This window comes from Diplotaxodon limnothrissa, linkage group LG18 (assembly GCF_057381915.1).
Source record: "Diplotaxodon limnothrissa isolate DT_005_m linkage group LG18, D_limnothrissa_male_GT1.1, whole genome shotgun sequence".
Lineage (NCBI taxonomy): Eukaryota > Metazoa > Chordata > Actinopteri > Cichliformes > Cichlidae > Diplotaxodon > Diplotaxodon limnothrissa.
In genome coordinates, this window is record NC_140613.1 from 35,864,311 (window position 1) to 35,890,349 (window position 26,039).

General features: G+C 42.0%; 1 protein-coding gene across 4 annotated transcripts in view; it reads left to right on the top strand.

The window, feature by feature from the left end:
- thrb (thyroid hormone receptor beta) overlaps positions 1 to 26,039 on the top strand; it is a 132,366-nt gene that overhangs the window by 100,342 nt on the left and 5,985 nt on the right. Inside the window, exons 3-10 of one of the 4 annotated variants that reach the window (XM_085377157.1) lie at positions 1,474 to 1,543; positions 3,455 to 3,505; positions 21,837 to 21,937; positions 22,011 to 22,158; positions 22,782 to 22,987; positions 23,973 to 24,059; positions 24,187 to 24,333; positions 24,482 to 24,740. In XM_085377157.1, coding sequence (XP_085233283.1) covers positions 1,537 to 1,543; positions 3,455 to 3,505; positions 21,837 to 21,937; positions 22,011 to 22,158; positions 22,782 to 22,987; positions 23,973 to 24,059; positions 24,187 to 24,333; positions 24,482 to 24,740 — 1,006 coding nt within the window. In that variant the 5' untranslated portion in view covers positions 1,474 to 1,536. Of the gene's footprint in view, positions 1 to 1,473; positions 1,544 to 3,454; positions 3,506 to 19,662; positions 20,047 to 21,836; positions 21,938 to 22,010; positions 22,159 to 22,781; positions 22,988 to 23,972; positions 24,060 to 24,186; positions 24,334 to 24,481; positions 24,741 to 26,039 lie in introns of those variants that run through there. The other 3 variants (XM_085377158.1, XM_085377159.1, XM_085377160.1) reach the window with 3 other exon arrangements.

The window sequence follows — 26,039 nt, forward strand, 5'->3', positions numbered from 1 at the left end:
GACCTGTTCATGATAATATTTGCATCCTCCAATCGTTTTATTAACCTTGAAGATATTTCATGCTGACACTTTTTTATCGGCTGTGCAAGTGTCAGGTGTAGCACAGTGACAGTACGTGAGGTTTGATCGGCGTGCAGTGAGAGGATACGTGCTTATGTGAGCAGAGAGCGGCCCTCCATGTTCTTATCAGTCCAATCTCAATCAGGTGGAGTCCTCTTGTTGTGGCTTCAGCTACAGGAAAGTGTGATGCATATGTGGCCTCCTGAGGACAGCTGCTCAAGGACATTCAGCTTCCTGCTTTCTCGTCTTACTGTAGCAAGTTACAGTTTCAGCTGCACCCTGGTCAGGTACAGTAACAGCCAGATAGCGTGCTGCACTGTGCACTGTGGATGTGCTGCTGTGGCTTTGATTCATTTATTTATTATTCATTTTTCAATAAACCGCTGCACTGACAGTTGTTTATCAGACTCAGCATCAGATGTATCGCCCAGTGAAAAGACAAGAGACATTATCTGAATTTTAAAAGCCAAATAGTGAAGTTAACATTCTGTGTGGGTCGTCCTTGTTGGTCTCGTTGGCTGTTAAGCCTCTCACCACAACCCTGTGAGTCATTCTAGCATTAAAAGCTCAAAGGATGAATCATCCTGTCAGTGTAAAACATTTAATCCCTGAGATATTTTAATATAGCAGTACATCTAAGTTTCTTTACATGATAACGATGTAAAAGTTAGCTCATCCCCCAGTTTTGTTAATTAACTGTGAGACCACAAGAATAAAAACATACATTTTATAGTAGATGATGGAAAAACAAAAGCTTGTCTCTCGTCTCAGTGTTTGTCTTTCTCTTCTGTGGTGTCGTGTGGACGGCAAAGTCAGGCAGAGTCTTTATCGTCACAGAAAGCTGTGAAACGTGCAGGATGGATTGGAGTCTTGGCCAAACCAATTCTGGGCCCCGGGCCTTATGTTGGACACCATGATTGTGATGATGTCACATGATCTTTGTTGGCACATGAAGTTGTTGCATGAGTGCAGTTGTTTTAAGTGCTGCATGCATTATAAACACCTATTTTACACAAAGGAGCATCAGTGCAAATAAGAACTGCTACTAAGAGTAACCTTTAGCTGACAAACAGTGAAACAAGGACGTTGCAGCAGAGTTGAACGCCTGGTGTGTGCAGTGTGTTGTTTGTGTGTTGGATGCACACTAACAAAACCTCAGAGGGAAAGAAATGATACCTGGACCCTGAGACGTAACATGAGCATGTAACCACTAGATGTCATCCTGCACAGAGGACGAGAACTGAGAGCTGGCAGCCTGTGCAGTTTCGTTTAATCTAACATTGGGTGATCACTCCTGTACACTTTATGTTTTTAAAATGACGAGCTGTGAGGAAAAGACGCTGTTCAGAGATGTGTGTGAAGCTGCTCTGTTAGATAAAGAATGACTGAGCGTTTGTTTCTGTGTTTGGGTAGGTAGGAACCCAGAGGTCTGATGAGGCTCTGAGGATGACGTCTTTGCCTTGAAGCCCCACCAGTATGTCAGGTAAGGCTCACACTGCCAGCTTCACTCCAAATATGATGGAACCTAAAGAAAAGTCTTATTATTCTCTATTTTTTAGTTGGTGTGAAAGTTGATGTGAAAACTAAAAAAACAGCAAATACCCTGTTTTACTGGTTAATTCTGATCGGGGAAACAACACTGAGCAAAGTACAAGCGCACAGGTTAGCACTGTTGTAACGCGAGTAATCCAACGCCGAGTGCTTTCAGAACACTGTGTTAGACAACAGAAGTAAAGAAACATATGTGACTTGCTACACAGTAACCAGCAGAATGACTTTGTGTCACCACTTCTCACTGAGCCGGTTTGACATCAGGACCTCTGCTTCACAGTTTATTTGTCAGCTGCTCGGCAACGAGGTCAGAAATGAAGTGTGAGGTTTGCTGTGGCACCCAACAGTTTCTGCACATAATCTGACAGCAGTCAGTCATTCAGCCTGGTGTTAAACAACTGAGATAATAAACCATTAACTCCTCAACAGTTCTTTAAAAATCAGTTTTTACTGCAGTTCAGGATCAAATTAGTAGTGTGCAACTCCATTAAGCTAATATTTGCTTTAACATGTACAGTATGACAGAGTTGAGTCCGATGTGCAGATCCAGGACAGACTGCATGATGGTGCTACAAGCTGTGGAAGCAGAGAGGAAGCAAAAGGGAGTCGAGACCTAATAATAAGTTTAAGTGTTTGAATTATGACCATCCTTTTACAAGAAGGGATTTGGAAAGTACAACAAATGAATTTGCACCAATAGGAACTTGATTCGTATCATAGCTGCAGTTAAAACTGCTGCTGCGTTACCATGAAACTCAACTTTTCTAAAACCTATTTTTAAACTGCATTTTCATATTACGATAGCAAAGAAACAGAAACAAGCACATAACAAATGCTAGTGAAGAAGAAATCACCAGATATCAGTATTGGTCTTAGAAATAATCCACTTTTTCCATTTCCTGACCTGTTATTAAATGATTGCTCAGCCAGTTTTTCCCTCGACTGTAGCTGTTGGCTTTAAAAACATGGTCAGGTCTCAATAATCAGCTTGTAAAGATAACCTAACATTTTAACCTGGTAGCTGTAACTGACAGAAGATGCTCACACTCGTAGCAGGGAGGCCCCTTCGAGCAGCAGGACTGATGCAGTGTTTGTTGGCAGAGATCAGTGACCAGTACAAAACCCCGACCACTGCATGTCACACTCTACACTTTGGTTGGACAGTGATAGTCTGCCCTCACCACCAGAGGTCCACGTTGTCTTAGAGTGATAACAATGTTTTAATCAAGGTGATCAGTGTTAAACTGTGAAAAGGTCTCAGCTTGAGCCTGATGGCAAAATCAGCTCTTTTCCACACACACACATATTAACCATTCATTTCTATAACATGGTTCATCCCTGTTCACACACACAGCAGCACCACTTCATTCGGCCAAATCGAAGCATCAAAAAGGCAAAGAAATGTGAAGATGGCAGGACGCTGCACGCAGCCATGCTGCCCTATATTAAACAGCCAAGACAGGATCTAGCTCTGCATTTATTTACTTAACTAGCAAATTGGGCATCAGTGAGCTCAGCGGGGCTGGAATTGGATTTAACCAGCCTGGGCCACCTCAGTGACCTGGCCATCCCTACATAGCCGACAGACTTACAGTCACATGTTATCACACTGACAAAATGAACTTAAGCTTTCATTCACCATGTAAGCTCCAAGGGGACAACGACTGCTTTGGTATCTGAGATGCTGTTTTAGTTTTTACATGAACCTGCTGCTCTGTTGGAACAACTTCTGAAAGCTTTTAAGTTCATGTACGAAGCAGAGCAGCATTAGCTTCTCTCTCTCTCAGCTGTTTTATGACAACGTCGCTTGTGTTTTTTAAAGTGCCTCTCCCATCTATTTTAGAGCCAGCAGAAAAATGCTCCCCCCGCTGGAAAGATGAGGCCATTCAAAATGGTAATATTTCTCCTCCCTCTCTACACTGCTGTTTCCTTCTTCTGTCAGCATGGCGCAGCTTTGGATTTGTTAAGGAAAAACTTCGAAAGGGCTTCAAAAACTGGAATTATTTGATTTAAGAACATTTTTGTGTAGATTCAGTTCAAAATAAATCATATCCCAGTCGTTTCAGTTTCACCGATGTTGGGAAGCTGCAGACATCACGTTACAACACGTAGAGTAACTGAACTCAGACGTTTAAACATCAGCTCATTTAGAGTTTGCTTTCAAAAAGTGGGACATTCACTTATTGTAATAATAATAACAATAATAATAAAGAGGAAAGAGGTTCAAAATGTATAAGTAAGTAAAGCTTTATTTGCACCTTTAACCCTTTAGAGCCGGTCGGAGCGGACACGCTCAATTTTGTGTAACTATTTTTAAATCCCGGTAGCTCTGCAACCGTGTAAGCTAGCGCAATAATTTTTTTTGCATATGAAACCGGAGGAGTTGTACTTACATCTGATGCCATCAGCTTGTCCTCGGTCACGGTTTCCTTCCACATATAGCTTTGCAAAAACTGCATAAAAAGCACTTGCAGCAACAAAAACATAATATTCCAGAAACACGCTTTGCCGATCCATCAGCTGTTCGTAACACTTCATACTTGGAATAGACGTCAGCGCGAACTTTCGCACGTCCGCCAGTACCTGCCCGAAACTGGAAGTGACGTCATTTTCGTGGAAATGTAGTTTTTTACCATCAGGGCCTCATGAGCCTATGCTGGTCTTTTTAAAAGTTATGTTTGACTTTATGACTTTCTGTGTCGTTTCTGGGATGCTTAGGACTCATATTGCACTGCTGGAAATAGTTTATTTTGATGCACATGCTGCTTTTTTGCAAATTTGCAGTATAATATTTATTTCCGTTTTTCCTGCAGTGTATAAAAATTGGTGTATTTCAAAAATAGAACTATGAAGACACTCAAAATAAATTTCCTGTGGTGGGAAACTATTTTGTGCAACTTTTTTGTATTTACAGTTTTGAGGGATGAGCCTCTTAAATTTCTCTAACTAGAAATATGTGTTAAAAAAACAAAAACGATTTTCAATTTTTTGGTAGTTTATTGCACTTTTTTGCAATTTATGTAATTACTATGGACTTAATGCAGACATATTATTAAAATCTGGGCTATAACAGTTGTATTGATGTATAGCAACTTGAAATGCTCCCAAAAATGGCTCCACAGCCTGTAAAAATATGATATAAGCTCTGGCGGACTTGGTTCTGTGGTAGGTCTTAAAGGGTTAACCAGAACCCTGAAAACAAAGGTCAGTCGAACACAAGTCTAAAAAGCTGACTCTCAGCTGTGTGGGAGAGCCCACAGAGGGAGAGATTCTGGGGTCACTGTTACTCCTTCATTTTCAGCGTAATGCACAGCCCTGATCACATGACCCAGGGATCTGCTGAGCACATACTCAGATGTGTGCAGGTTCTTTTCCATGCAGAGCTCTAAAAGTGATATGTGAGGACGAAGAAGCCTCGCCGCAGCATGCTGGAGACATTTGGCTTAGACTAGTGAACAGTGAATTACAGTGTTGAAATATATGCACCAATAACAGTTTACAGTTCAGAGTGTGACACTGTGGGATTAACTTGGCAATATTTCTTAAGTGGTTTAAAAACAAGAGTGAAGCAGAGATTTGACACGAGCATCAATGTAAAAGTGTGAAGTTACCCGGAGACAGAGGGTTTAGCAGACGTATGCAAGGGAACCAAAGGTTTCTATTACCTTAGACACAAATCTGTCAGGAGCACAAACTTCTGTCGGAGAAAGCTGTCAGCCATCCAAGCTTTAATAGAGTCTAAGCAGCTATGCAGGATCTGTAGCTTGGAATCATCTTGGGGCTTAAGGAGTGATAAGTTCAAGTTCAAGTTCAAGTTCAACTTTATTGTCACTTCAACCATATACAGTTTAAAAATACACAGTGAGGCGAAACAACGTTCCTCCAGGAACCAAGGTGCTACAAGACAAGTTAGTGCAAAAAAAATAATAATATATAATATATCTAGTAATAATATTGTGCAAAAGAGCATTTACAGGTTGGTGTGTGCGATGGTTTGGTGGTGTAGGTCAGTGTGTTTGCGCTTTGTGTTGGTTAGTCAGTCCAGTCTCAATGTTTTGAGGTATTTGAGTTAAGCTGAGTGATAATGTTAGTGTGTGTGTGTGTGTGTGTGTGTGTGTGTGTGTGTGTGCGTGTTTATCAGTCAGTCCCTTTTTGCTGAGGAGACAGATGGCTTGTGGAAAAAAGCTGTTGCACAGTCTGGATGTGCGTGCCCGAATGCTTCGGTACCTTTTTCCAGATGGCAGGAGTGTAAAGAGTGTGTGAGAGGGGTGTGTCCGATCAGCCACAATGCTGGTGGCTTTGCGAATGCAGCGTGTGGTGTAGATGTCCTCAATAGAGGGTAGAGAGACCCCGATGATCTTCTCTGCTGTTCCCACTATCCGCTGTAGGGTCTTGCGGTCTGATATGGCACAGCTCCCAAACCAGACAGTGATGCAGCCGCTCAGGATGCTCTCAATAGTTCCTCTATAGAAGGTGGTCAGGATCGGTGGTGGAAGCCGGGCCTTTCTCAGTCTTCTCAGAAAGAAGAGACGCTGTTGGGCTTTCTTGTGCAGGGAGCTGGTGTTGAGGGACCAGCCGAGGTCCTTCTCCAGGTGTACGCCCAGGAATTTGGTGCTGTCAACGATCTCCACAGAGGAGCCGTTGATGCTCAGCGGTGAGTGGTCGCCTCGTGTCCTCCTAAAGTCAACAACCATCTCTTTTGTCTTGTCAACATTCAGAGACAGGTTGTTGTCTTTACACCAGTCCGTTAGTCTCTGCACTTCCTCTCTGTACGCTGACTCGTCGTTCTTGCTAATGAGACCCACCACGGTCGTGTCATCAGCGAATTTAATGATGTGATTTGAACTGTGTGTTGCTACACAGTCATGAGTCAGCAGTGTGAACAGCAGAGGACTGAGCACACAGCCTTGTGGGGCCCCAGTGCTCAGTGTGGTGGTGCTGGAGGTGCAGTTCCCGATCCGTACTGACTGAGGCCTTCCGGTCAGAAAGTCCAGGATCCAGTTGCAGAGGGAGGTGTTCAGGCCTAACAGGCTCAGCTTTCCGATCAGTTGTTGGGGGATGATCGTGTTAAATGCTGAGCTGAAATCTATGTACAGCATTCGGACGTGTGAGTCCTTCTTGTCCAAGTGTGTCAGGGCAAGATGGAGTGCAGTGGAGATGGCGTCGTCCGTTGAGCGGTTATGGCGGTATGCAAATTGCATTGGGTCCAGTGAGGGGGGCAGCAGGGTCTTGATGTGTCTCATGACGAGCCGTTCGAAGCACTTCATGATGGTGGGTGTAAGTGCGATAGGGCGGTAGTCATTGAGACAGGACACAGAAGACTTCTTGGGCACGGGGACGATGGTGGTGGCCTTGAAGCACGTGGGGACAACGGCACTGCTCAGAGAGATGTTGAAGATGTCGGTGAGAACATAGAAATGTCCTTAAAAGGTGACAGGGTTGCATAAGTGCACATAGGAAACCTATAAAGATCCCATAATTATTATTATATTCAGAAGGAGCTTTCCTTCCTGAGACAGTGCTGACCACATTCTGCACATATACCAACACCGTGGTTCCACAGCACTGCAGCCCTGTCACCCACTGAAAGCTGAAGAAGTCGACCCCGAACTGCTGCACAGATGAAATGCTGTGTCAGCAACTATGAGAACACATTTGGCTCTTAAAGTGTCTCCTTACAGAATGCTGTTCAATAAGTGATAAGGTGTGTGTGTGTGTGTGTGTGTGTGTGTGTGTGTGTGTGTGTGTGTGTGTGTTCATTGTTCACATATCAGGAAGTAATCCAAATCATCAGGTCATTAGCAGCTCCTAAAATCAAAAACCTCAGATGATAACAACACATGACCTATTATAATCACATGACCTATTATAATCACATGACCTATTATAATCACATGACCTATTATAATCACATGACCTATTATAATCACATGACCTATTATAATCACATGACCTATTATTATTATTATTTCTTTAATAGAAATGAAGGAAACCAGCAAAAGCCATGTGTGAAAAATAAAGTCTGCAGGAATCATTTTCTGTATGAAAGCATTTCAGTCAGGTTCAGACGTTGCCACGGCAACACATTGATTTTCCTTTCATAAGTAATTGTGTTATAGATTTGATGGTGAGTTCACTGCAATCATTCTTACCCACACTAAACGCCTGTTGCATTTATGGGACGTGGATACCAGCCTGGTTTGGTGCACCGTGCGCCTGTGACCAGATCACTTCATTACACTCTGATACTGATACAACCTTACAAGTGAAAGAGGTCTTTGTTCTTTTTAAAATTACACTTTAAACATGTTTGTAATAAAGCTACAGGTAAGTGGGTGTTGTTTTGTATAAGAGTGCACTACGTTGTTGAAATATTCATTGAATATATTCAAACTGTTGCAGTTTAACACGCCTACATGGAACTTCTTTCCTTTTTTCATCCCCTCAGATCACCATCGTCTGCTCGCAGACCACCACAAGTCTTAAAAAAATTAAAAATTTAAAAAATGTACAAAAAAAGAAGAATATAATATATCCATCCATTCGCTTCCGCTTATCCTTTTCCGGGTCGCGGGGGGGCGCTGGAGCCTATCCCAGCTGTCATAGGGAGAGAGGCGGGGTCCACCCTGGACAGGTCGCCAGTCTGTCGCAGGGCCAACACACAAGGACAGCATATATATAAAACACCCAGCACGCCCCTGCGGGCGGTTTATCCTTCAAGCTCGGGTCCTCTACCAGAGGCCTGGGAGCTTGAGGGTCCTGCGCAGTATCTTAGCTGTTCCCAGGACTGCGCTCTTCTGGACAGAGATCTCCGATGTTGTTCCCGGGTTCTGCTGGAGCCACTCGCCTAGCTTGGGAGTCACCGCACCTAGTGCTCCGATTACCACGGGGACCACCGTTACCTTCACCCTCCACATCCTCTCGAGCTCTTCTCTGAGCCCTTGGTATTTCTCCAGCTTCTCGTGTTCCTTCTTCCTGATATTGCTGTCATTCGGAACCGCTACATCGATCACTACGGCCGTCTTCTTCTGTTTGTCTACCACCACTATGTCCGGTTGGTTAGCCACCACCATTTTGTCCGTCTGTATCTGGAAGTCCCACAGGATCTTAGCTCGGTCATTCTCCACCACCCTTGGGGGCATCTCCCATTTTGACCTCGGGACTTCCAGGTTATACTCGGCACAGATGTTCCTGTACACTATGCCGGCCACTTGGTTATGGCGTTCCATGTATGCCTTGCCTGCTAGCATCTTGCACCCTGCTGTTATGTGCTGGATTGTCTCTGGGGCATCTTTACACAGCCTGCACCTGGGGTCTTGCCTGGTGTGATAGACCCCAGCCTCTATGGATCTTGTGCTCAGAGCTTGTTCTTGTGCTGCCATGATTAGTGCTTCTGTGCTGTCTTTCAGTCCAGCTTTGTCCAGCCACTGGTAGGATTTCTGGATATCAGCCACCTCCTCTATCTGCCGGTGGTACATACCGTGCAGGGCCCTGTCCTATATATATATATATATATATATGTATGTATATATATGTATGTATGTGTATATATATATATATATATATATATATATATATATATATATATATATATATATATATATATAATGTGTATATGTAGTATATACATTGGGTGAATGTGCAGTAGTAGCAGCAAGCAGGTGAATTCTGTACATTAATATGAATAGACATCTGACTATTTTACAGGATAGACAATATAAACATATTTAAACATTAAATATCAAAAAAGCACCTCATAAACTACACGGCGTAACTCTGCTCATAACCGTATGAGCGTCGTCGCAGCAGTGTGGTCACGTGATAGAGCGGCTGTGTGTTTGTAGCCTTGCTACCAAACCGGCATTTCATCTCTGAGGAAGTGATCCCAGAGAGAAGTAAAGCAAGTGTGTAAGTTCATCTCTGAATGTTTGTAAAGCATTCCAGCGTTAAGCTTAACAACCGATATATGGAGCGACTGCCTCTCTCTCTCTCCTGCTGCTACTTCAATCATGAAACTGATCAATGATCAGCTGATCGTCTCTCTTCTTTGTTTTTGCGCCAGAAAGAGGAAACCAGCGGCTGAACAACAGCAGCACGTTTAAGCTTGACTGTTGTTAGAATGTATTTAATATTACTTTCTACACCAGGATCTTTTTCTACAGCTGACGTAACTGTGCAGGGGCGGATCTAGCAAAGTTTAGCCAGGGGGGCCGATAGGGCATGAACAGGGAAAGGGGGCACAAAGACATACTTTTCTTTCTTATTCTCATTTACAATGTCGAGCTTTTAATAAATAATTATCTGAATCTGACACCCAAAGTTTTAATTTGATGTAAAATATATAGAAGTCCATCACTGTATATAGTAACTGTTAAGTCTAATATACCCTAGTAAGCTGTAGTACTTTTTCCTTTGGGAACCATCTGTGCAGTCTGCAGTTCTGTTGAAGAAAGATGTTGAATCTGTTTAATTATTCTTGAAAAATAACTGATTTCTGTGCATTTTTTTTTTACATGTGCATTAAATTAAAGTTGATTACATCGATTAAGCATCATGAGGTGGAGGGCGGGGGGTGGTTCCCTATTTTATTTTTTTGCTGGGAGTTTGCAGCCCTATTAGTTAGGTTGTTTAATATTTCTGGTAAGTACTCTTTAAAATACCAGAATAGGGAGGATGGAGCAGGTTTACGTTTATTAGATTGATCAGTTTTGCTGAACTATGAATTATTTTGGGTGCAGTGTGTTTTTTACATACAGGTATAACAGAATAGCTTTAGTGTTGTTCTTTATTTAAACTTGAGTATGAACTTCTACAAAATCCTTTCAAATTCACAGATCTGACTAAAGGTAGATGTTTCTTTCTGTAGGTACTGTGGACACAACAGAAAACAGCAGCCATGCTTTGGCTCACTCAATTAATCAAAAAAAATCTATATACATATATATTAGGGGTGCAACGATATTCGTATCGATATTGAACCGTTCGATACAGTGCTTTCAGTTCGGTACGCATATGTATCGAACAATACAACATTTGTAATTTATTTTATCAACTTTTCTTCTGACGATGCTGTCTGTGTTGAGCGCTCAGTGAATCTGCGTTCGACTACTCCGCCTAGGCTGCACTGTCGAGCGCAGATCCACTGAGCCCAGCGCAAGTTAGCAAGACAGAAGCTAAGCTCGTTGCAACATGGCAAATTGAACCTCCCCCACCCTCATTCAGATCTGGCGTTTGGAACTATTTTGGTTTTCATGTGACGGATGACCCTGAAGGTCATCTTAGCGTCAAACAGGAAGTTTTCATGATTCTTTTGGACCAAAAGGCAGAACTGATGGCGGATGGAACGAATGTTTAATTGGAAATTAGTTTGAGCGTACAGTTAAAGGACAGTTACTTTTCAGTTTCCTTTCAGAGCATTTTTCAACTAAACAGAGGAGCGGAAAGTGTAGAGCATCTGTCTGTGTGCTTCATGTGTTAAAGGACAACTCTTTAGATGGTGTTGAACTCTGTTTAATAAGAAAAATCCCTTTTGCAGATTTAACTTTGATTGTATTCTTTCTGAATGAATAATATGAATCATCACGTTTCCATTTTTCCAAACGTAAACAAAAACAAATGACACCCCCCACCCCCCCGCCCCCTCATGCATTTGTATCATGTCCTGAATGTGGAGCGTTTTAAGTTTACCTGAAATGTTTTTGTCATCTTTGTTTTCATTTTCTAGTTGTGTATTATGCAAAATCGCATTCAGTAATATTTGGCTCTTAAACTCTCTTCCCATGATGCTTTGCACACTGCCTCTCAGCAGTCGCTCCTCTCTAGACTTCTTAATAAAATCGGTGCTGGAAGCGGACACGGCTGTAAGAACAGCATTTTTTGTCTCGCCTGGAAAACCTTTTTTGGACTTTGCTGGTGATCTGCACTCGATCCCTCATAACAGGATCAGGTTGTAGAATATAAACACAACCCTACAAGTTTGTCTAAATTCTGCGATTCGTGTTCATAAACAAGGTGATATTTCTTTAACAATATGATGATTCATTCAGCAAATGTTTGCAGTTCTGGGCGTGTTGGGCGTCTAATCCTTGTGGAGTTGTGTAGAGAAGGCAATGACAGTATTTATAATGAGAAAAAAGGAAGAGCAGGGTTCAAAACAAGTTCACCCACCTTATCCTAAAGTGCAGGATAATCCTCTCCAACTTTAACCTTTACTGAGGGTAGCCTTCTGTTGTTCCCCTCAGCTTACCCTGAACTTTAAGGGAAAGGTTAGCCAACTAATGTGGCCTCCTCAGGTAACAAAGAGTAGCCAGGGACAACTGGCACTGGAGATCATGTTAACTGAGGGCCCCTGGATAAAAGAGATTCCTCACACCCAAAGATTGTTAAAGACCAGCTTTGAACCCCCGAGTCCTCAAACGATCAAGGGAGGGAATGTACAAAAGCCCGCCGCGGGGCCAGTGTGGTAAAGAGCCACTGGGAGCGAAGTTTGTCTCGTAGGTGCACGGCACGGAAAGTTGGGGCGTTTTTTGGTCAAAGGCCTCGCTGGTTACTTCAGCTGTTGGCAGGAATACCTCGAGTCATCCATTAGAGACCATGCTGGATCGTATTTGTACATTTGTATTTTTTACATAGGGGAGGAAAAAAGAGACAGCTGGCATTTATGTGACCACCCCGGGTAAGTAGGAAAATTCATAGAGGCTCGTAATTTACTGTAGATTTTCCTTTTTTAGTACTTGTTGTTTTCCAGATACTAAAAGTGATACACCGGGCATCTGAGTATATTGCATTTTACCATATTAACATTCTCTATTTTAATATTTTAATTTTAATAAAGACATAAGTGCTTTCAGATCTGCTACACTTGCTAGATTGTCTTCTCAAAGCTCAGTGACAAAAGTATATATTTAAAGAAATATATATATAAATATCTTAATAAATGATATTTATGTGAGTCATATGCAAATATTAAGGTTATTTTCTATTTATGCTGTTTTAATACTGCATTTAAACAGCTTTTCAGCATCTAATAAAGCTTCACTTTATGTGACAAAGACGAAGAAGACAAAGAATTGGAGATTAAAAAATGTGACAAATGAACTAAATTCGTCACTAAAAGTCCAAAACGTGGCATAGAAAAAAGCGTAGACAGTCACACCATCCACTCAGACAACAGATTGTTTCATTATTGACAGGCGTTAAACTCTGTCTGACAAATGCTTAACAGTTGTTAAGAAACTACAAACAAGATTAGTTCAGGACCAGGACATCACCTCATCAAAAAGTTAAACTGGTATCAAGCCCTCTTTGCAAGAAGATTTGCCTCATAGGACCAGCCTCTTACCAGCTGTTGCATGTTGATCACATCTACTGGTCACACACTCACACTTATTACATTAATGGAGTTGCTAATCCCACGATAAGCCTTTTTAACTGTTCTCCCAGGCAGATCAATCAAACGCTGAACACTGAAACGTATTTTTAACGGAACAAGTCAAAATGTTCAATCTTATTACACAGTCACTACTCTTTGTTTAAGTAGATAAAGCAGCTTTATAACTCACCTCCACGACAGGTATTTTTAGCTATATACTATTATTACTTATCACTTGTCTTTAAAGCCTTATTGTTGTTGTTTTTATTACTGATCTTCAGCTGATCTCAGGAGTTTTCCAACTTGCATTTTAATAAGAAATCTTTGAGTCTTACAAGTACAGCAAAGCATGTTTGACAGCAGCCTGTATTTAACGGTAACTGTTCTATCTGTTGTTCCTGTCTTTAATGAAGAACCAATTAACAATTAGAGAGCTTTCCATAAATAAACAACAATCAAGGTCAAGGTTGTCTGTTAAAAACATTCAGTCACAGAGAGGCAGACATCCAGAAGACTTTTACAGAGAAAGAGGAAAATGGTAATGAGGAAAGTTTATTAATAACACAGTAGATCGTTTTCTTTTAGCACAGCAACAAAGCTTTCTCGTATTTCCCCATGAACTCTTTACTCATGCTGGTCTTACACTAGCCAGCTTCTGTCTATAAACACACACATGTAGATGCTACAGTATATGAGGATTATTGTATGTAATGAGTTCCCTTTTTTGTACAAACTTTGTGAGTCCTGCACAAGGCATAGAAAAGTGGTTCTCTACTCCCACCACCACGTTTCAGATTAAAATGTAATAACTTTGGACATCTGTTAGTTTACCACCGTACCACCCTGAGCTTGTCTGGTTTCAGGAGCTAAGCGGGGTCGGGCCTGGTTAGTACTTGGATGGGAGACGTCTGTTACACATATTTATGTCTTGTGTGTCAGATGTATATTATTATTTCTTACCTATTTGATTAAATATAAAATTAAGTGTGAAATTTGGTACACGGTGTGGTAGTTCTTCAAGAAGGGGGATCGGAGAAAGTCTACCAGCTTTAGGGGATCGTGCTTCTCAGCCTCCCTGGGACTATGTCAGGGTACTGGAGACGAGTATCCACCTGGTACTCAAACCTCAGATTCTGGAGAAGCAGTTTTTGTCTCGGTCACAGAAACTGAGACCAGCTCTTCATCCTGTCAAGGATATTTAAGCGTGGGTGGGAGCAATGTTCCCTCTAATGTTTCACGTGTCTGAGCGAACACACTAACTCCCTGAGCGTCCCCTTGGACCACTGTGAGCAACAGCAGACGTGTGCACTGTGGTCACGCCAGCATCCAATCCATCCAAGTTACATGTTTATTAAAGTAATCAAATTACAGCATTTATGTTAGACTACTTTTAATTAACTGCTTTAGCCCACTTACAATGAAAATTATAAAAATCTTGTTCCTGTCCTGTGCAGCATGTTAACACTATTGGAAGGAAAAATAACTTCAACTCCAATTTTGAAAACACAACTTTCTTTCTTTTTTTTTATAAAGCTCTGACTTGTATTATGAGTCTGTGGTCTGGGAGAGAGTCTGTAACTCTGTCTGCAAAATACAGTAAATAATGACCAATGTTGGGATATTAATTATATAGTTACTTCTGCAAAAAAGTTACTGAGGCGTTTTTTTAAATAAACATTTCAAACTATTTACAGAACAATCAGCTGTTCTGCATCAAATCTGATGCCACACAAATTATTTGTGCCGCTCCAAAAATAATTTCTGTCCACTATGAGATGAAGGAGAACAACAGCCTGATACCTGCAGGCCTGACAGCAGCAGATGTGTCACTGCTGTAACACCTGTAACACTCAGCAGGCGCCTCATTGTTCTGACACACACAACTACACACTGACTACACACTAACTACACACTAACTACACACTAACTACACACTGACTACACACTAACTACACACTGACTACACACTGACTACACACTAACTACACACTGACTACACACTAACTACACACTAACTACACACTAACTACACACTGACTACACACTAACTACACACTGACTACACACTAACTACACACTAACTACACACTAACTACACACTGACTACACACTAACTACACACTGACTACACACTAACTACACACTGACTACACACTAACTACACACTGACTACACACTGACTACACACTGACTACACACTGACTACACACTAACTACACACTGACTACACACTGACTACACACTAACTACACACTGACTACACACTAACTACACACTAACTACACACTGACTACACACTGACTACACACTGACTACACACTGACTACACACTATCTACACACTGACTACACACTGACTACACACTGACTACACACTAACTACACACTGACTACACACTGACTACACACTGACTACACACTAACTACACACTGACTACACACAACTACACACTAACTACACACTAACTACACACTAACTACACACTAACTACACACTGACTACACACTAACTACACACTGACTACACACTGACTACACACTAACTACACACTAACTATACACTAACTACACACTGACTACACACTAACTACACACTGACTACACACAACTACACACTAACTACACACTGACTACACACTGACTACACACTAACTACACACTGACTACACACAACTACACACTAACTACACACTGACTACACACAACTACACACTGACTACACACTAACTACACACTGACTACACACTGACTACACACTAACTACACACTGACTACACACAACTACACACTAACTACACACTAACTACACACTAACTACACACTGACTACACACTGACTACACACTAACTACACACTGACTACACACTGACTACACACTAACTACACACTAACTACACACTAACTATACACTAACTACACACTGACTACACACTAACTACACACTGACTACACACTGACTACACACTAACTACACACTGACTACACACTAACTACACACTGACTACACACTAACTACACACTAACTACACACTGACTACACACTGACTACACACTGACTACACACTAACTACACACTGACTACACACAACTACACACTAACTACACACTGACTACACACTAACTACACACTGACTACACACTGACTACACACTAACTACACACTAACTACACACTAACTACACACTGACTACACACAACTACACACTGACTACACACTAACTACACACTAACTACACACTAACTACACACTGACTACACACAACTACACACTAACTACACACTGACTACACACTGACTACACACTAACTACACACTAACTACACACTGACTACACACTGACTACACACTGACTACACACAACTACACACTGACTACACACTGACTACACACTGACTACACACTAACTACACACTGACTACACACTGACTACACACTGACTACACACTAACTACACACTGACTACACACTAACTACACACTGACTACACACTGACTACACACTGACTACACACTGACTACACACTGACTACACACTGACTACACACAACTACACACTGACTACACACTGACTACACACAACTACACACTGACTACACACTGACTACACACTGACTACACACTAACTACACACTGACTACACACTGACTACACACAGACTACACACTGACTACACACTGACTACACACTGACTACACACAACTACACACTGACTACACACTGACTACACACAACTACACACTGACTAGACACTAACTACACACTAACTACACACTGACTACACACTGACTAGACACTGACTAGACACTAACTACACACTAACTACACACTAACTACACACTGACTACACACTGACTAGACACTGACTACACACTGACTACACACTGACTACACACTAACTACACACTAACTACACACTGACTATACACTAACTACACACTAACTACACACTAACTACACAAGATTTGTGCTAAACGTCTCAAATCTCTCACATCTCAAACACGCCGTCACTCCTAAAACTTCCCCCGTCCTAAACAACTAAAGGCCATGTTGCCATATCATTCTTTGATTGGTCCACATGGTACATTTTTCCACCAATAGGAAAGGCTGGGAGTTTTGGTGTTTTTGCTCACAGGCTTTCGAGCGTTTTCCTTATAAAACGCCGTTTTTACCGTTTCTTCCTGCAGTAAATATAAACAACGACAGTATTCAGGAAGAAAACCAAACATTGCAGATATTTTATCATAGCTCTGGTTTTACGTGGCCGATCAACACAATTTAAAAACTGGTATAAAGTCCACACTTTGTCCATCAGTTGTTCCGTCTGTCCTGCTCACATCTCCAATGGTTGTGCACGTTGTCATTAACGTGGCTTCACTCCACATCAGCCGCTTTGCTAAAACACCGGCACATAAGGACGCTGTCATAGCCTGTCAGCCACGTTGATTAGCTGCGTATATACGAATGTGAATCGCATCATTGGCTGGACTTTGGGATAAGGTGGCATCGTTCTGATCCCATACGGGAGCAGCCAGTCACTGACTCACACTGCAAACAGAATTGTTAAAGTTTTAATTTTAATTTCAATTCAGGTTAGTTTTTTTTTTTTTTTTTGTGCGCAACGCAGATTTGCACAACATTGGATGGGAGTAGTAGTAGTACTAGTACCATTCAACCACATCCCTTAAGTTATTGTGCAGGGCGGGTGCTTTGGGAGTATGGGATATCATGCTCGTTGTTGCAAGCTATTTGTCCCTGCAACACCAGAGCTGGTCTGCATTGGTCTGACTGTTTCTTGGTGGGTGTTGGACTCTCCCAGGGCTGCTCGTTGACACCAATGCTCTGCATCATTTTTATGAACAGAATTGTAAGCACAGTCATGGGGCACATAGTGTCTGGTTCAGTTTTAGCTCTGGCAGATGCCGTGGTTTTGTTGTTTCATGGAGTAATGACTGCCAGCTTGTACTGGAGTGGTTTGTGGCTGGATTGAGCTGTGCTCACCCACAGAGACAGGGTGTAGAGTCCAGATATTTGGGGTAGAGCCCGTGCTCTTCTGTGTCGACAGGAGGCAGTTGGGATGGGATGATGACCAGGGGCACCTCCTCTGTGGGGCGGTCCAGTAATGTCCCACCAGGCGGAGACCTCGGGGTAGACCCAGGATACGCTGGAGAGATGACATCTTTTGGTTGACTTGGATGGATATGCAACATACCAAAACAGACCTTTAAACAGATTGTAACAGGTGATTGTGGCACTGTTACTATTTTCAGGTGGTCTACTTTTTTTGGTCAGTCTTAACTAGAGACATTGGTGATGCTAAATTAAAAGAAAAAAGAGTTTTTATTTTAAAAGCTCGTCCATGGCATCATGCAGAGTTTCAATGATTTGACATGAAATGATAATTTACTGTAATTCATAAATGGACTATAATATTTGGTCATCTGCCTCGAGATGCATATTAATGTCAGTGACTTCCATTCTTAATTCATATTTTCTAATGATGCTGACCCGCTGTTTGCCACTTTAACACCTGTGTGTGAAAAAATATTGTTTACCGTGCAAATTTGAAATACATTTAAATCTCAAGGCTGTCATTATTATTGACGAGGACGCCTCATTAGTATGACTGAGCATAACCTCTCTGGGATTAATAAGTGCCTTTACAGAAACGGACCACACAATGTTTCATTGTTTAAATCTATATATATAGATATATATAAATATATAGAGATATATAAAACACTTTTAGACTCAACTAATTTTGCAAACAATTAGTTGAGTCTAAAAGTGACAAGAAAAACAAATAAATTGGAATTTTTGGTTTACAAATTTCCACACTAAATGTTTTTCAGCAATTTAAAATTCTTTGCGCAACAAGAGACAATAAATCTTAGTGCTATTTTGTACATTTACATGCATTCGCACAGTTTTTCATGGCGCAATCCCTGAATTTGATTTAGCTGCTGACCTAAACCAAAATGTTATTTTGGTTTTTGTGCAGGTATTCATTATTCTAAGTAAATCCCAAATAATTGCACTAATATGTGCCCTATCTTTCCATAAGCTGCACAGCAGGATCTAAATACACATTAGAGTCTTATTGGTGAAAAATCAGGGCCATGTGTTAAAACCCTTCTTATAACCTTCTTAGTGTTGTAGTACTCACCAAGTGGCTTCAAGAATAAACTGACCTAAGGGAACTTGTTAGTCGGTTCTGTTAAAATACCCAGAGGATAAGCAATGGTCAAAATGTAAAGGCCAAGGTTATGAGGTTAGGAAAGGATCGCGGTTAAGATAATTCTTGTATCATATGCGACCCCTCCTCAGGCAGGTTTTTTAACCATTTGTGTTTTCGTGGACCAGCTTTTCTTTAGATTTGTGTGTGTGAGATGTTTCTTACAGTAGGTGCATCATGTAATGTCTTAATCTGTGACATCGCCACTGGCTGTGGTACATCACGGATTTGTGAAGTGTAAGATTAGAGCCCTATGTCGTCATAAATCTTGGCCAGGTGGTGGTGGGTGGGGCAGTTGCAAGGTGTTGTTTGTGGTCTGTGGATTTGTTGGATAAAGCGTTTGCTCCTAAGTACGGTCAACTCCATCAAGTCCTTTCAGATCAGGAGTTATTTTCTTCATTTCGTGGCTTGATGCCAGCTCAGGTTTTTCTTTTTTGAGAGCAGATAGTTCTCCGGGTAGACCCAGAAGTTTTTATGGTGCTCTGCTGAAGGTCTTCATCATGAACTATTGCATTCCGGACATGTACGAGATGCCTCACACCGGCGTCGGAAGCTATTCGGTGCAGGGAGGTGGGGAATATTGCATGTACTCGGACGAAGGGTCCGGGTATGGCAACTGTGAGCCTCAGCCCCTTCATCATCCACCCTGCATGGAGCAGGCTTGGTCCCCCAGCCAGCACTACTCGTGCTCCTACGCCGCGGGTCCTTCTGTTTCTAAGAGTGAGTTTTGCAGCATGGAGGTCCCTCTCAGTCACTTCCACCAGCCTGAGTACTTCCCCGAGATCAAACCTGAATTTTCACACCTGCGGTGGATGCAGAGTGCGCACAGAAAAGGTACGACATGCAGGCTGTGATTATTTAGCTCTTTAACAAAGTACCTGAGGGGCTGGAACTGCAGCTCGGACGTGTTCAGGTTGTTTAACTTGTTGAAGTTGCGAGTAACTTAAACAGTCTCCACTGTCTGTAATTAACTGGGTTTGTGTGTGTGTGTGTGTGTGTGTGTGTGTGTGTATTTGAGTTTAGTTGTGTGTGTGTGTTTGAGTTTAGCTGTGTGTGTCTGTGTGTGTGTGTGTGTGCACATGTGTGTGTGTGTATTTGAGTTTAGTTGTGTGTGTGTGTGTGTGTGTGTGTGTGTGTGTGTGTGTGTGTGTGTGTGTGTGTGTGTGTGTGCACATGTGTGTGTGTATTTGAGTTTAGTTGTGTGTGTGTGTGTGTGTGTGTGTGTGTGTGTGTGTGTGTGTGTGTGTGTGTCTATAATATAACAGACTTGTAATACACTTGCTCAAACTGATGATTGGTCCTTCTTGATCATCGATCAATGATGTCTGGGATTTTCGAATTAAGTCCGATAAGCATAAATCCAAGACATAAGGCATCGTGCGCTGGTCTGTGATCAGGGCTTGTAGCTGTGTTTGATTGAGGTAGACGGGGTTCCTTATTGATTGCTGTTGAGGCAACAGAAGGCTGACAAAAGATATTGATCGGTTTGTTAACCTGCTGTCCTGGTGACAGAATTCACTCAACCCAATCTCAAATACAAGATAGACTCCACAATATTAGAGTCTACAAAGATTTTTCCATGAAGTGTGTTAGAAGCATCAGAGTTTACCTACCACTCCACACTCTGCTGTTAGCAAGTGTGACCACCTACAGAAAAGAACAGGTTTTGGCAGTTTGCTCATCTAGAGCATTCAGGTAACTACTAAAACAATTCCACAGGTTCCCAAGAGCCAAGGTCTCAACAAATTCACCCCATCGTCAAACTACGCAATATTCAGAAAATGCCAAAAATCCAAGACCAACATCTCAGACTCTACAGGCTTCAGTTAGCATGTTCATAGCAGTAGAATTAGAAAGAAACTGAACAACTATCGCTTGTTTGTAAGCGTTGCCAGAAGAAAGCCTCTAAAATAACATGACAGCATGGCTTAGACTTAGGAACAAACCTCAACACCACAAGAACTTTGCAAAGCAGCGATGTCAGGAGATAAAGCACCTTGTTTGGAGAAAACCAAACACAGCAGGGCAGTACAAATGCTGCATAGCAACTGTCGAGGACAGCAGTGGAGCAGTGATGATTTGGACTCGTTTAGCAGCCACAGATCCTGAATACGTTATAGTCTCTGAGCTGACCATGAACGTCTCTGTATACAAAAGTATTCCAGACTCAAGCTAAAGCTAAGGCCTTGGGGGGAGTGGTGCCTGATCAAAATCTAGACCTCAACTCAGTGTCAGAGCTGTGCATGAAAACTTCCCTGCAAATCTCAACAAAGTGAAGAAATATTATAAAGAAGATGGGCCAGCGACAGACGTGCCCACTGCTGAGTCATGGGGGGTGTAGTTTTTAACAGGACTACAACGAGTCATGTTACATCATTCTGTAGTGTGTATTTTATGCAAATGCACACATTCATTCATATATGTGTGTGTGTGAGTGTGTATACAATTATCTTTTTACTACTGTGCAAAGAATAGTACATTGCCCCAATTTTAATTAATATCTAATAAAAAATGAATGTGTTTGGACAAACATTGTGAATGGCAGTCGTCAAATTTACTTGACATTCGTTTGCCTTATTTTTAAAATTAAAACAAATCCAGTTGTCTCCTTCTTTTCTCTCTAGGGTACATACCAAGTTACCTGGACAAGGATGAGCTATGCGTAGTGTGTGGGGACAAAGCTACAGGCTACCACTATCGCTGTATTACCTGTGAAGGTTGCAAGGTAAACCATGTGACCACATGGCCTCAGCCTTCGCCGTCTCCCTGTTCTGATCACGTCGCCTTCTGTTTTCTAGGGATTCTTCAGGCGGACAATCCAGAAGAATCTCAATCCAACTTACGCCTGTAAGTACGAGGGCAAATGTGTTATTGACAAAGTGACCAGGAACCAGTGCCAGGAATGTCGCTTCAAGAAGTGCATTGCAGTGGGAATGGCAACAGACTGTAAGTGGCCTCAGTAACAGGATATTTGACTCTTGTCTTTATAGCTTTTATGTCACTTTTGCATTTCTGCTGTTCTTCAATTGGAAAAAAAGAATTCTGACATTTATTTACAAAAACAATGCCATTTATAAAGAAAGTGCAGAATTAGTAACAAAATCAACAAAGAAAAGTTGGATTTAAAGAAAGTTCATCAGGGTTTGTCATCACCTGAAATATATTTACTCCAAATAAAAGCAGTGATGATTTTTCACCACATGGAAAAACAAATAATGGTCTCCATATTCACGTTTTGTTTGATTGTGCCTTTCACATTTTTCATACAATGGAAAGTTTGTTTTCATGTGTGGGTCATTTGACTCTTAAAGCCTCCTGCTACATTGTATCTGCATCATTTTCTGAACGTCCAAAACATAAAACGGTTCAAAACACAAGAACAATCATGAAGCATGAACAAGTGTCACCTCAGCGGGATGTCATGTTCTGTGTTGGAACAACTCTGCACCTCAGCGAGTCATCATTTTATGCCCCCCTACCCTCCCCCCTCCTCTCCCTCTTTCCTTTTCCTTCCCGTCCACTCTCTTGGCCTCCCTTGGCCCCCTGCTGACCCCCTTTATTTGCCCCAGTGGTGTTGGATGACAGCAAGCGGCTTGCCAAGCGGAAGCTAATCGAGGAGAACCGGGAGCGCCGTCGGAGGGAGGAACTGCAGAAGACGGCGTGGGACCGACTGGAGCCCACCCAAGAGGAGTGGGACCTCATCCGTATGGTGACCGAAGCCCATATGGCCACAAACGCCCAGGGCAACCACTGGAAGCAGAAGCGGAAATTCCTGGTGAGACATCGTCCTCCTCCTCCTTCCCTCCTCACCAAAGCCTTGATTGTATCGATTACTGTGCCCTGTTCAAACCACCAACCCCCCTGACCCCCACCTAATTCCCCCTCCCGCCCATCTCAGCCCGCTTCCAACCCGTCCCAGCCCCCTTCCGCTTCATGTCCCCGTCTCCTCCTCTTCCACCACCACCATTGTTCCACTGTTCCCTATGTTAATATGTCCATGTGTTTTTTTGTATCTCCTTGTAGAGTGGGGAGAATTAGCTGGACGATGGAGAAAAGTGTTTCCTCAACGCAGCAGCACTAATTTATATTGGAACATCTTACTCTTGTCTTATGTTTTGCCGAGCAGCAACTTTTAATTGCTAATACTAATGACTTGCTTTTTTTCGTGCTGTTTAATTTTCCTGTCTTTCTGTTTGTAGCTTTTGATTTCACACCTCACTCTGTTTTTGACTAATTTTGCTTTTTCTGTTAAGTTTGATTACTCTGTCCGGACTGAGAGTCTGTCAGCTGTTTGTTGGCGTTATACTGAGTTTCTATGGCACGATTAAAGGGAACGCTCATTAATCGCAGAATTATTTGATCGGCGGGGTTTGGCAAAAAAAGAAGGCTTATTTTTCAGGATACTGGGGAAACGGGGGGAAAAGACTTTCCCTGCAGCAACATGAACACAGCCTAATCTGTCTGCAAACTTTCATGGCCGCATCTGTTGTTTTTCATGCAATTTGTTTCAAAAAGTGTTGAAAACGTGACCAAAGATTTGATTGAGGTCTCATACAAAGATCCGATGAAGAGCGTTCCCGAGGACCCGTTTGATCCGTGGTCCCGAGTCTTGCTGTGGAAACTCGTGTCCTATTTCTGTCTTTACCTGTTTTCTGTCTGCGCACTCTTTCATCTGTCTTCAGTTTTAACTTGTTTTATTTTAGTTGGCTTGACACGGGTTCTTCATTGAAACTTCACGATTCCTGTTGATTATCCAACAGGTCGAGGAAGCAATGCTTCTTAATGAAATAACATGTAATTTATTCTATACTTCTGACCAGAGTGCAGCGGGGGTGAAGGAAGCTAAGGTAAGACACACAGATACACGGTTCAGTTGAGCCTAACGACGGGTTTTCAGCCATTTACATGTAAAACGATGGATAAATAACAAATGATGCGATGAAACCAGCTGATGTCCACTCCTCGTTCTTTCAGCCTGAGGATATTGGTCAAGCGTCCACGGATAATGCACCTGAAGGAAGTAAAGTGGACATAGAAGCCTTCAGTCAGTTTACAAAAATTATCACCCCTGCCATAACCCGAGTGGTGGACTTTGCCAAAAAACTGCCTATGTTCTGTGAGGTAGGTTTGTTTGAGTGGAAAGGGTGACTGTGAATGTGTCACTGAGTGGTTAAAGCTGTATATTCAGATTGAATATGAATCTTTCACAGTCTTTGACATAATGAAGTTCCACCTGTCCCTAAATAAGCCATTCTTCTCTTTAACCCAGCTGCCTTGTGAAGACCAGATCATCCTGTTGAAAGGCTGTTGCATGGAGATCATGTCGCTGCGGGCTGCTGTTCGCTACGATCCAGAGAGCGAGACCCTCACACTCAACGGCGAGATGGCAGTGACACGAGGTCAGCTCAAGAACGGAGGCTTGGGCGTCGTCTCAGATGCCATCTTTGACCTTGGCGTGTCGCTGTCCTCCTTTAACTTGGATGACTCTGAGGTGGCTCTTCTGCAAGCTGTTATCCTGCTTTCATCCGGTAATCGCCTAGAGTGCACACTTACCCGAGTACATAAGAGGTTATTAAAGGGTTTTCTTTCTCGCTCTTCTAGGTCTCGCTCTGTTTTAGCACAGCGGCGTTACTGCGTTCTTATTACACCGTTGGTAACGTCGGCTTACAGGGAACAGATTTTTAGGAAGTACAGCAGCGTGAATCTGCAGCTGCACAGCTTGTGTGAATACTTGGTTTTGACATGAAATCTATATCAAACCACAGTTTAATCAATTAATCACCGTAATCATTGTGAGGAGCTTTGGCCTGTTAGCTTGTTTCTGGCTCCACTGGCATTTCTCTGTAATACTCTCATTGAAGATCAATACTCGTGTGCTTTATGGTGCAGACCCATCTGTCCTGACACTTTACAGTATCCACTGACGGTTAGATAACACTGCTATTGGGGCAACGAATCGCTTTGGGATAGAAAGTTAATTATTTGTGTTTATTGATCATCTTTAAATTTTAAATTTTTTTTGTTTCGTACTATTTGTACCAAAAAAGAAAAATAATTGTGAGTACTGCAATAAATAATAACTGACACTGTAGTGTATCCACAGCTGCGCCTGTGTTTAACTCATTTTCAGTCAGAAATGACATAAGAGTCATTCAAGGCATGAACACAATGTATTTGTACTGGATCTTTATTTTGGACATGTTTAAATAGTATAAGAACAACAAGAGAGAAAAAACAGACAAACAAACAAAACAATAATAATTATAAATAACTTACATGTTCAGAAACGAGCAGCATGAGCTCATTTAATCCAACCTCCTGTTCATGCCGTCTCCATCACAAGTTCTTCATTATAATTTCTTACATGTATTTTTTTATAACCTCGGTAACACGTATAACGATATATATGTTTACAGATATATCTACTTATATAAACCACACACCTGATCAGAGCCCTACCTCCACCACATTTGTTCCAAATCATCCCAAATAATACAGGAATTGACAAATACAGCAACCAGGTGATTCTCCATAAAAAGCTTTTGACTGAAACTGTGCGCGGTGTGCAGCGTGTCCTTAAAAACAACGAGGACAAAAGAAGAAGAACAGTATTTGACAGTTGTGTTAAGGCTGCTTCCTCATGCACAGGGCTTCATCACAGAAGAAGAAGCCATGCCTAAGTGAGGGAAACAGGAGGAATAGGCTCAGATATGCCAAATACACAATAACTGGGTGGAAGGAGGTGAGGGAGCATCCACACAGCAGCCAGTGGTGCTGGAGATCCAGTTAAGTCAGATTTGGATCCAACTGGGATGATCTTCATATTC